At 43.1% G+C, this 12,896-nt stretch overlaps 1 protein-coding gene across 1 annotated transcript in view; it reads left to right on the top strand.

Moving 5' to 3' along the window:
* Positions 1-12,896, top strand: part of BPIFC (BPI fold containing family C) — a 34,915-nt gene that overhangs the window by 13,721 nt on the left and 8,298 nt on the right. The window contains exons 7-11 of the mRNA XM_003783268.2: positions 1,445-1,536; positions 2,513-2,689; positions 4,182-4,235; positions 4,878-5,048; positions 5,676-5,743. Of these exons, the coding sequence (XP_003783316.1) occupies positions 1,445-1,536; positions 2,513-2,689; positions 4,182-4,235; positions 4,878-5,048; positions 5,676-5,743 (562 nt within the window). The remainder of the gene's footprint in view (positions 1-1,444; positions 1,537-2,512; positions 2,690-4,181; positions 4,236-4,877; positions 5,049-5,675; positions 5,744-12,896) is intronic.

Raw genomic sequence — 12,896 nt, forward strand, 5'->3', positions numbered from 1 at the left:
ACTGAGTTGGAAAAAATCAGGTTTGTAGCCCACCTATCAGGGGCTCCGTGTAGAGCTGCTCTCACTGTCCTGTGTTAGAACTTCCAACCACTAGGTCTATCTCCTCTCCCAGACTGTGAGTTCCTGGTGGACAGGAACATTGATTCATTTCTGTGTGCCCACCCTAGCCCATACTGGGTTAACACAGATTGGATTGACAAATGGATGCAGGTGAATGAACTAAAATGAATGGCTCAGAGAGGCAGGGGGAGAGAGACGATGTTGCAGAGGAAGAGCTGGTCAAGGATTCCCACATCCTACCTTGTCTTGTGTGAGTCTCTTGACCTGTGAGCCTCACTGGCCTCCCCTGTAAAATGACTACTGTCCTGCTTCCCTCACAGAGTAAGGACTTGAAATCATTTTAAAACTACAGCAACAGAGGATCATACTGACCCTTTCCTTAGCAAGCCACTTCTGCTCTTCTTGCTTCTCATGTCCATCTATGGAATAAATTGAACGTGATGAGCAAGAAGAAAAGACGTGATGCTTGGGTACCTTCCTCTAGAGCACGTGATGTTCAGGAGAGCAGCTGTCCCCAAGCCAAGAGGGAAACCTGAGCCCTGCATCAGGGCACACTCAGCCTGTTTCAGACACTGAAATCCTGCTTTCTGGGACCTTCACCCACCCCTGCCCCTGGTCTTCTTGTCTGCTACCTAATCCTGAAAATCACAATACGAAACATGACTTGAATTAAGAGCTCTGCGCACCAGAATTCCCTTGGCCTCTTCAATTTCATGGATTTTATTTTCTCTCTCATAATATCTTTTTTAAAAAAATATTTCTGCTTACTATAGCCATGCATATCCATTGTGAAAATATGAAAATACGAAGTAATAACTGCACAGAAATTCATAATGTCAAACTGGAAAGTCTCCCATTATACCAGCCTGATATATACAGCTTAATTTGGATAAAGGACTTTTATTAGTGATCTTTTTTTAAAAAGGACTACATATGCATTTGGAGTGTTTATATGTATGTGCACTTAGAAAGGTACACAGTAGTCTCCCCTTATCTGTGGTTTTGCTTTGCATAACCAGTCAATGGTTGTCTCCAAAACTTAAAATATCTCAATATGTCTCTTAAAGAAATAGAGCAAGAGACCACATTCACATAATTTTTATTACAGTATATATAGGGTTTAGTACTGTCCGCAGTTTCAGACATCCACTTGGGGTTCTTGGAATGTATCCCCCAAGGATAAGGGGGGACTACTGTATACCAAAATTTTACTGACCTTTCTCTCAGAGTCATATGATTGAAAAGTGAACATATATTACTTACAAAATGGGAGAATTTATATCTTAAACAGACAATTAAAAATCATCTTGTTCTAGACAGACTTTGTACATGTACTATGCTTTTAATTAATGTAGATTTTCTTTTTCCTTTGTTGGCTATTTAGTTTTAACCAAGATCGACAACTATACTGTGCTGGATTATTCCCTAATCGATTCTCCAGAAATTACTGAAAACTACCTTGACCTGAACTTGAAGGTAACTTTTAACAAAATCCCCATCCTGGCTGTCAACAGCCAACATTTAGAGAACAGAGATTATGTGCAGAGGAATTACATATGCATGCTCTTTGAATAATTAAATTTTCTTTCAAGCAATTCCCTGTTTTCAGAAGACTCTTAAACATTTTCCTAATGGGCAAATTGATCACTAGAATTGTACAGCATATGTGTTCCTTCTTCAAGACAAGTCTCAGGATGTCTTTGACCCTAAGAGAAGGTTTGATGTTAGGAGGTGGCAAGTAGACATGTCTGCATTTACTAGAACTTTCCACATCAGTAGGTGGTGCATGTTGGCACCTCCATACCTAACCCTCAGGTTAGTGGATTTAACTGAGAGCTGCTGCCAAGACCTTAAGCACATGGAAATGGTATTTACTGGTCTTAGAAAAACATTTGTTGTGCTTACATTTAGTTTTTCCCCAAAGTTAATATCGTTATCTATTAAAATGCATATTAGCTTATATTTCACTTGCCAGAATCTTTCACATCAGTTGATTATTGTATAAGACATTTTGTAATAATGCCCTATAGCTAATGAGAGCAGCATTAGGAAGGCCATGAAAATGCTTTGAACTACTTGGAGTCTTGGTCCTTCTGAGCCTTTCCGTGACTCCCCAGGTACTCAGCAAACACAGATTTTGAAGGGTTTGACACCTCTCCATGGCACCTCGGGCAGTACTCAGAGGTGTCTCCTGCTAAATGCACAGTCTTCTTCCTTTGTCTGAGAAAAGTGGCAGCCAGGGCCTTCTCACTGGGTCACACCCCAGCGTGAGCAGAAACATGCCTAAATATGCTCAAGACTCATCAGAGCTTTGAAACACAGCCACTGGTCCAGGGGTCAGAAGGCCTTATCGTTTTTTTACATCCCTCCGTCTGTTTCCTGATCTGAGAGGGGCCACCTTCTGCACAGTTGAGTTCTCGCCCAGCACGCTGATCTTTCTCTTTCCCCCCAGGGCGTGTTCTACCCACTGGAAGACCTCACCGACCCCCCATTCTCACCAGTTCCTTTCGTGCTCCCGGAACGTACTGACTCCATGCTCTACATTGGAATCTCCGAGTATTTCTTTAAGTCGGCTTCCTTTGCTTATTTCATTGCTGGGGCTTTCGACGTCATGCTCTCCACCAGAGAGGTGAGGAGGGTAAACTGATGAAGACAATTAGCACCATCGTTCACCCTTTTGTATAAATATCTCGTTGTGAAATTTTTATTTCATGGTTTTGATTACCGGGGGCCGTTTTAGACTTTGACTCCAGCTAGACAATGAATAAAGGAAGGGATTATGGGGTGAATGTTGTGACCAGGTTCAGTATCCCTTATCCGAAATGCTTGGGACCAGAAGTGCTTTGGATTGGGGATTTTTTTCAGATTTTAGAATATTTGAATCATATATACTTACTATCTAGTTGAGCATCCCTGGTCTGAAACTCCAAAATGCTCCAGTGGGCATTTCCTTTCAGCTCCTTATTGGGCACTGAAAAGTTTTTGGATTTTGGAGCATTTCAGATTTCAGATTTTCAGATTAAGGGTACTCAACCTATGTTCACTAGGGAGTACTGGGCTTCCAGTTCTGCGAAATTTAGGTTTCGTTCATGATAGCTTGCCACCCTTCTAGATGACTGTTAATTATTGCCAGGATCCCCTTTTACCATTCATTGCCTAGGACTTTAGGCAATTTCAATGTATTTAACTTCTATGTTCCAGAGTTTTCTCATTTGGAAAGGGTGATAAATAATAGTTCCCTACTCAAAGGGTCAATATGGGCATTTAAAAGGTTAAATATACACAAAGTATTCAGATGAATGCCCAGCACAGAATAAGTGCTGGATGGCTGCTACTTGTCATCACCATTATTATTATTATTCTTTGTGTTATGCCAGCATAAGGCGTTCTGATTGTAATCACAACTGACTCGACTACAATGACCAGTCGTAGTACAGATACTCTTGGGCTTTCTGTCACCTACCTCCCTGTTATGATGGGTGCACTGTCTCCAGCCAGTCACCCCAAAACTTTTATTGAGCATCGCTTTGAATCTTCTCATTCTATAGATCCTAATTATATAAGTCATTATAAATCTTATGTTCAAAATGTTGAGTGTGGCAGCACCAGCTACTTCCCAATGCTGAGAGTTAGACACTCCTGGCTTCAGACTTGAAATCAATTCATCTGTGAAGGCAAATCACTTACATGTAAGCATCTTATATCTCATTGATCTCTGAAAATAAGGACAATAACACAAGACTTACTGTTAAGGACTGTAGAATGTTTATACATGGATTGTACATATGCAATGGCTGTCTGGAAGAGTTTCTAGCCATGTGAGGTGGAAAATGGTATTAATAATGTCTGGATACTTTCTGGGCATCCCCATATAGTATAGACAGTGTTCCCGAGGTCAAAAGGAATATAACTTCCTGTGAGACCTTGAGCACGTCACTTGACTACACTGGGCCTCAGATTCCCTATGATTGAGCTACAAAATGGTAAGTCACCTTCAAACACTAAACATGTTATGATACAATAGCTTCACAATTCATAAAACTATAGGAAATGCTACATTTTTCCTGCAAAGACAACCCAGGTAAAAACCTTACAGTGACAGGATGGACTTTATTTTCCAGATTTCCAACCACTTTGTTCAAAACTCTCAAGGCCTTGGCAACGTGCTCTCCCGGGTGAGTGCTCAAGCTTCAATTCCTTGGTGATCTATTTGGCTTTCATTGCAGTTACTTCTGGAAGGCTTGTGGGTTCTTTATATTCCTCTCTGGTGCAAGTATGAACCTATCTTTCTACTCTTAAGAATTGTTTTTGCTTAATCAAATAACCCTAAGTATTTACTGAACCGTACAAGTGAAAATACAATTAATGTAAAGTTAGAGTAAAATCAAAGACATGGTTAAGTTGATAAACTAAATCACCTCTTCCTTCTGCAAAGCTCCACCACATTTGAAATACTTAGCTTAAATAAAACATTTATTCACGTAAATGATGTATTTAATCCTTAAATGAGTGATTAGTGCCCAACCTGTGAATTCAGTAAAGCAACTATTAATATAATGCCTTCCTAGGAAACTAAGCCTTGAACATAATGTGCGTATAGGCTCAGTTTTGCCCTTGAGTACAGAGAGATGTTCATGTGGCATCTTGGTTTTAGAGCAAAGATCTAACCTAAATGTGAAATGGTCTTTATGAAAGAGATTTTTTCTATTCTAACTGCATAATGTAAGATTTAGTCACCACGGACCACCCTAAAGTTGTGATTTCCCCTCATCAACTCACGACTCTCAATCTCCATTTCTTTTCCTGCATGTGGGCAGATCGCTGAGATATACATCTTGTCCCAGCCCTTCATGGTGCGGATCATGGCCACAAAGCCCCCCGTGGTCCATTTACTACCAGGTAACTTCACCCTGGACATCCCTGCCTCCATCATCATGCTTACGCAACCCAAGAACTCTACGGTGGAAACCATCGTTTCCATGGACTTTGTAAGTCTGGGGAGACAGGAGGGCAGTGTGTGGATACCAATCCTATTCCTGCTACGGGCCGCTGATCAGCAGTCCCTAAATGCTGGCACATGGGGGAGGAGATACATCACTTTGGAGCGAGAACAAAGCTGAGGCTGGAAGAGGGGCACGTGTTGGGATGGGAGCCGTGCGCACACTCCCATCCACTGTAAAATCCCGTTCCTATCTCTACTTCTGTCTGTTCTTCCACCACCTCAGTTACGTGGATAGCTAAATGTTTTTTCTCCTCGGAATCAGTCAAGCAGTATGGAATTCCAGTTTACTTGAGCAGGTGAAGGCCAAGTGTAATCTGATACAAGAAAACTAATACAATGAACCTAATCAATATGAGACACACACACATGCCAAAGAGAGAATAGGGAAAAAAAGAAAAAGGATCAAAAGTTCTTCAAACAAAAGAGTATTCCTAGTTAGTTTCCCTGCCTCCTCGGACTATATCTGAGAAGAGAATTCAAAATATATCTTTCCAATATATTTTTAGAATAAGACAGAAATTTGGTCTTAGGATGTTCCCTCTGTAGGAAATTATGGGCAGTCAAAATAGACAGGTTTACTCATCTTAGTAATGAATTCTTTTGTTGTCTGTAGGTTGCTAGTACCAGTGTTGGCCTGGCTATTTTGGGACAAAGACTGATCTGCTCCTTGTCTCTGAACAGGTAAGTCCAATTGATTTGAAACCTTAGTAATAAGTGAGTCAACAGAGCACAGAGACATTGAGTCCATTAAAGGAGCAAGTGAATTTAACCACTGGGTGAGCACAATTTAGTCAAGCACTTCTCCTGTAATGGACCAGAGCATTTTAAAGGATAGACTTAACCCCAAATTGCACTGTAAAGTTTTTCTTTTTTCTTCCCATTATAGTCATATTAAAATAAAAAGGGGAAACAATAATTATACATATAATTCTGTAATGAAAGTGTACATTCTAATGGTATAGCAATGTAAACTAAATGATCTCTTCATCAGATTCATACAGCATGATATGGAGGAAAGAGCGTAAAACTTGAAGGGTTAGGGAGCCAAGGGCCAAGTCCCCGCACACTGTCCGTATAACCATCATCAAGTCTGTTAACCTCTTTAAGCCTCAGTTTCCTTATCTGTAAAATAGTGCAGTTGGACAACTGCCTCAGGCCTACAGCAGTTGCAGGTGGCTCTACAATCATGTCACAGGTACCTTCAGATTCTGATGCTCTGATCCCATTGCCAGAACATAGAATTTCACAAGATCTTGCCCCTTGGCCTAGCTCTCAAATGCAAGTGAGGCAGGATGAGGGGACAGGAGACACAGACCCCTGAACACCAAGTGCCATTAGGAAAAAGCATCTTCAAAGATCCTTTCCCAGCCCTGTAAAGCTGGTAGCTGAAGTCAGACTACCTGTGGGGAAGATTCACAGAAGGAGCAGGTGGCCCAGACCAAATTCACAGAAGGAAGAAAAGGAAGCAATCAAACATAGTTACAGCAGAGTCAGAAAGGAATTGAAATACCAGTGTGGGGCATGGGGGTGGGGGGAGGTAGGAAAGTACGTCAGCCGCCATACCGCCATACCGCAACATGATGGCTACAAAGACTATTACACAAACGTGGAAAACGTTTTCTGCAAAGTCATGTTCAATGGGAAAAGGCAGCATACAAAAACTGCGTAAACACGGGAGCCATCAGCTGTATAAAACAGCTTCCCATGCAGCAGAAGAAAACAGCTTTGCATTTAGACAAGGAAGTGAGTCACCCAAATGAAAAGACTTGTGTCAGGATATGGGATTATGAGTGGGTTGTTTTTTTCATTAAATTTTTCTTTGTAACTCTACTGTTTTTCCAACAAAAAGAATAAAATTATTCTTAAAAGGTAGTGTGGTTTCCCTGAGAGAGGTAGTTTCAAGAAGGCTTCCCTCAGCTCCACCAAGCCCTTCAAAGCAGAGCTGACTTCTCTTTGAGGCTCAGTGGATGCTACAGGAACCCATGAAAATGGTTTAATATATCTTAAAATAAGAATTTAGAAAATAAACACAATCCAGACTTGATGATACTTCACTTTATACCTATACAGTTTTAAATTATAATTTTTTAATTTTTTTTTCCAGAAGAGGGTTCCCCACCCCTCTCACCCCCTACAAGGCAAAAGTGCCTCGGGCCTGCAGCAGTCGTAGGTGTCTCTATCTCTAGGAGATCAGGCTGATGAAACGCTAATCATGATGGGGAACCTTGACGTGGCAGTTCTAATAGTTGAGAAGAGGGAGGCCAGAGAGCAGGAGGGTGAGGCGGGCAAGGACTGAAGGTGAGGAGTCAGCTGCTTCGGAGGTCAGCCGCCAGGAGAAGGAAGGGAGAGTTTGGGTCGTGCTTCCCAAGTGGCAGGAGTGTACGTCCAGGTGAGACCTCAGACTCTTAGAAGGCAGAAAGGAAAGGGTCAGGCAGAAAGGAGAGGCTGGAAATGGGGGTGACTGGGGGAGAATGGAGCAGGGCTGCTAACTGAGGCAGCAGGGACACCAGGGTCACATCTGCTCAGGTCCAGCTGACCCTCCTCTCCACCATTCCTACTAGTGAGCCTCAGCACGCTTAGTGGGTATGATCTTCACTTACAGAAGTCATTGGAAAAAATGCTTTTAATCTGCTCAATTTGTATTATCCCAAGAAATGTATGAATTCATCCTCTGGCTTCCTGTGGTCTACAGGGTGTCTTGACCTCATAAACGTGAACCCTGAAAGTAGGATCCCTGCCTGGTCCCTTTCCCTGCTGTCTCCTGCAGGTTCTGTGTTGAGGAAGTTCCCTGATGACAATCTGCAGGGCTTGTTGCAAAATAAAAATGAGGGGAGGGTCCCCTTTTCAATAATTATTAATAATTTCAGGGAGATGGCAGGGTGTTAAGCCAAGCGTGGGGCCCTTCTGAGCAGGAGGTCCTGTGCACGGCCACTGAGTTTGAGAGTGACTCCTACGGGGGATGTTACAGCAAACGTCAGGTGGGCAAGGTGGGGGTGGGGAGTCCACTCCAACTGCAGGCAGCAGAACAGAGAAGAAGCCTGGCCCTGCCCCCCACACAGGCCGCCCCAGCCAGTTCCCCCTACTCCGCTCCCCAAGCATTGCTTTTCAGGATGAGCTGGTTTGGTCTTGGGTATTATCAGAGAGACACAGGAAAGATGTACATCAGGTGGGGATCAGTGGACCATCCCTGAGAACCGGGGAACACGGGTTTCCCAATAAGGCGCCCCAGAACACCAGGGCCCTTATAACCATCCCTATTTGAATGTGCCGCTTCTTGGAGCCACACAGGGCTGGCTGTGTAGACACAAGAGGCAGAAATCAGAGACAAACCAAAGGTGGTAAGGTGGTGGTTTAGACAGGTGGTAGCATCACAAGCTTCGGAGTCAGGTTACCTGGGTTCAATCCCAGCCATGCCACAGTGGGGTCTCAGGCAAGTGTCTCAACCTGTCTAGGTCTCTTCCTCCTCCTCTACAAAATGACGATAAAACAAAACCTACCTCAAGAGGTTATGGTGAGGAGTATGTGAGTTATTTCATATAAAGTATATTGCAAACTGCTCAGGAAATATTGGCTATAACTATTATGGGAAATTTGGGGCCAAGAAGGTGCCCAAGTACACAAGAGCATTTCAAGAATCTTCTGATTCAGAATATACCTCACTTTCTTGCCTTTGCCCAGGGACAGCTAAAAGAGAATCAATCTTCTGTTCCACAATTTGTGACTATTCCTTATTATTGCATCTTTATGTCTGTTAGGTCCTGAGCCAAGCACAGCACCTATATTACTTCGTGTAAGCCCTGCAACTCTACCCCCCAAAGTCTGGCACATTGTCCAAAAAATGTCAATATCTTAAATGAACAGTTGGGTAGACATTATTATCTCCATTTGACAGTTTAGAGAGTTTAAATAACTTGCTCAAGGTTACAGAGCTGTTGAATGGCTAAGCCAGAACCTGAACCTGGGTTGGTCTCCTTGCAAAGCCATAGGTCTTACTACATTCTATTGCCTTTGATGTGGCGAAGAGCTAAGACTTAGATACTTGATCTTAGCCAAAGGCCAAGAAGTGATAAGAGTTAAGAAAATAAGACTTAGACTTAAGACTTAGGGAATAAATACTCTTCCTTAGAAGAGGGCAGCCATGATGGGGGAGTCACACTAAATTGAAACAGCCAGCATGGCCTTTTTCAATGTTAAGTATTGATGGAAGAAAAAGAAAGACTGGAACTGGGTGTTCTAAAAGGGAAAAAGTACATCAACCCTTTTTTCATTTCATCAAGGAATTGAATGAAAGATAGGATAAAGAAAGCCAAAGCTATGAATATTAATAATAACCTTGACCTCTTTGGGTATGTTTAGTTAAGAGCACAATCTCTGGAGTCGGGCATATCTAGATTTGGATTCTACTCCAGTCACTTGCTAGCCATGTCACCTTGAACAAGTCACTTAACCTATTTAGTTAAATAGGTCAAGCAAAACAAAGCACCTTATACCATAGGGTCATTGTAGGGTAGAAGAGATGACATGTATACATCCCTTAGCCTGACACCCAGCACAGAATCATTGCTTGAGAAATATTTGTTACTACTAGCAATAATAGTTCATCCTCTTTCTCCATTCTAGAATCAAAGTTTGCCCAAATAAGAGGGAGAAATGGATCTCAAGAGACTTGACATGTCAGGTGGAGTTGGCCTCAAAGTCATGAACTAGGTTCTTACAGCTCCATCTACAACTGAGTTTTTTGGTACCAAACACAGTTCTATTGGGAGGCAACCTCAGTACAAGTTAATCCACATTGTGGACATTTTTTAGATGACTTCAGAGGCCAAGTTAAATGGCACTTTCTCTTTTTCTGGTTTTTATCTCGATAACTTACTTCTAACCCTCTTCTCCTAATCAAATGGAAAGTTCAAGGCAATCAAATGTAACTTACTGTTGAACCATTAGAACGTCAGAACATTTTTTTTTTGGCATTGCATTGATTGAGGCTTTATATGCTCCCAAATTGCACCCCACACCACTACCATCAATACACACACACACACACACACACACACACACATCCTACAAGCCCTCCCAAGCAACATAGTCAGACAATGCAAATATACAGATGGGATGACTACCTAATTCCACTCCTCACAGCTTGGGAAGGTAAATATTTCCCAGCATGAGCCATCTGGAAAGAAACCCCGAAAAGAAAACAGGTCCAGCCAGAATGGATTCACAGTTTCTATTGGAATGATGCTTTGGAGAGTTCCGTGGAGCTCACCTTGGCACCTGAGCTGACCCAGAACACCACCCTCCCTCTGAGCTCCTGTCGAAGCAGGGCAAAGGAATGTCACAGTGGGGCGAGGAGGAAATCCCAAATGGAACCTTGTCCCAGAATTTCTAGGCTTCAGGAGACAAGGAGGTTAAAACATCAGGAAACTCTTGGCTTGGCTCCCATAGCTCAATGAGTAGGGCGCCAGCCACATACACCAAAGCTGGCGGGTTTGAGCCTGGCCTGGGCCTGCCAAGCAACAATGACAACTGCAAAAAATAGCCAGGTGTTGTGGCAGGCACCTGTAGTCCCAGCTACTTGGGAGGCTGAGGTAAGAGAATCGCTTTAGCCCAAGAATTTGAGGTTGCTGTGAGCTGTCATGCTATAGCACTGTACTGAGGGTGACCAAGTGAGACTCTGTCTCAAAGAAAAACTTTAGGAAACACTCATTCAGCAAGAGGGTCCTTTAAGGGTGGGTTCAACACATTCCTTCACTCAAAACTCCTCATGGTTGGATTAAATCCACAGCCCGGGATTGTCAAGCCCTTCCTGTACTGCCCCTACCTCCCGAGCCAGCCAACTTCAACTCCCTCAGCTCTTTAAAATGGTCCTTCTGCTTTGAACCAACTCACCCTCAGTGATCCCAATCCCAACAAATACTCCCACCCCCACCCACATTCTTTACCTGCTCATCTATTCATGAATCCGTTCAATGAGAATTTGTTGAACGCCTATTATAAGCTCTTCACTGTTCTTAACCCAGACAGTAGAGAGATGGGTGATGGCAGAGAAGGATAATACCCTCTGGTCCTCAGACTGGTGAGAGAAACACCACATTACCAGCCAATCACAATACTGGGTGCTGAGGACTGGGCTAGAGATGTACAGACTGATTCTGCATGAGGACAACTCATTTTCCCCTGACATTGCCCCTATCATACACACACACACACGCACATACCACACACACACATTTCAGCCCACACTGGCTTTGTTTTTCCCCCACACTGGTTTCTTTATCTTTTCCCACGTTTTCAGAATTTCAGCAGCAAGTGTGTGTGTGGCCCAGAAACCCACAGAGAAGCACCTGACGACACATCCCTTCCTCTTGTTCTCTGATTGTTTCCCACAAACCGCTTCTCTCCACTCCTCATAATTACAGATCATAAATTAAATTCTTCACATCGCCTCGCACATTACTGAGCCGAGAATGAGCACCTGGGAAATCTCCTGGCCTGCCACTCTCTTCTCCAAATTGCATCCAGAGCGAGCTTCACAAAACACAGGCATTACCTCCCTTAAATCTTTAGTAGATTCCTGGCTTTGAGGATAAAGATCAAAATCCTAACAAGACTGGAAACACCCGACCTGGTCAACCCGTCTGACTGTCCAATGTCATCTTGCTACACTCTACCCAGCTTTCTCTGCCCTCCCCAAGGCCTTGGCAACCCCTGCCCAGACCTCTTCCTGCTTCCGTGCCCATTGTGCGTGGTTTTTTTCCCCTGTTACACAAACAAGGAGAAGGAAACCATTGTGCCTTTTGAATCCTACTCATTCCTATTTCAGCTCAAAGATCCCTTCCTTGGAAACTTTCCCACATCTACCAAACAAGCTCAAGTTCCTTTGTCACTTGACTCGGTGAACAAACTCCTTTCTGTCCTTTGGAGCCCTTATCTCTATTTGAACTGAAGCTTCAATTAGTGGGGTTACTCCAGGGCTGCCTCCCCACTAGGCTATAAGCTACATGAGAATAGTGGCTGTGTGTGGTTTTGCTCACAATAGTATCTCCAGCACCTGCCCCAATACTGATACATATTAAGCGTTCCACAAATATCTGCAGGCTGAATTAAGCAATGAATAAATAAAAGAAAACTAAGTGCCTAAATGTGCCAAGCTCTGTACTCAATCCCGGGAATCCATGGGTAGTAAAGACTGGATCTCTACCCTCAAGGAGTTCAAAGTCAATGCGCAAAGACAAGAGATCTTGACACAACTTTGACATTTGACCTTCATTATTCATTCACTGCTCTATTCCAAGGGTCTTTGCCCTTTAGCTCTGGTTTTCAGTCAAGGCAGTAAAACTTTGAAACTTTGTTTAAAGTTTTATTTTATTTTTAACTGACACATAATAATTGTACATATGGATGGGCTATGGTATAACATAGGCTATGTTTTTATATGTCTGCTAGGTAGGGCTGTTTGCTCTCCCTTCTCCCTAAACTCTACAGCTCTGCCCGGGGCCGGGGCTTTAAATAGCAGGTTAGGAGGGTGAAAGGGAAAAGACGGAAGTCGGACGCCACCTAGTGGCCTGAGTTGAGCTTATCTGTTTGTCAGAACCAGGGACAGGGAGAGTTTACTCTTTACCCCACCTGTTTCTCTGCAGTTCGTGAAAAGTGTCCATAAGTAAAACTAACCTGAGCAGTGTGCCTAGAAAACTAAGAAAGAGGCATAATTAAGATGTCCCTAGGCAGAAAGGACCGTCTGATTGATGGGATACCCCAAATATGCTTAACCATAACAGGCAGTCTTGAGGAGGCGGGGCATGGCTCGGGCTTGTAATGAAAGTAAAGAAATTAA

Source organism: Otolemur garnettii, unplaced genomic scaffold (genome assembly GCF_000181295.1).
Source record: "Otolemur garnettii isolate 467f Iridium unplaced genomic scaffold, OtoGar3 scaffold00007, whole genome shotgun sequence".
Taxonomy (NCBI): Eukaryota; Metazoa; Chordata; class Mammalia; order Primates; family Galagidae; genus Otolemur; species Otolemur garnettii.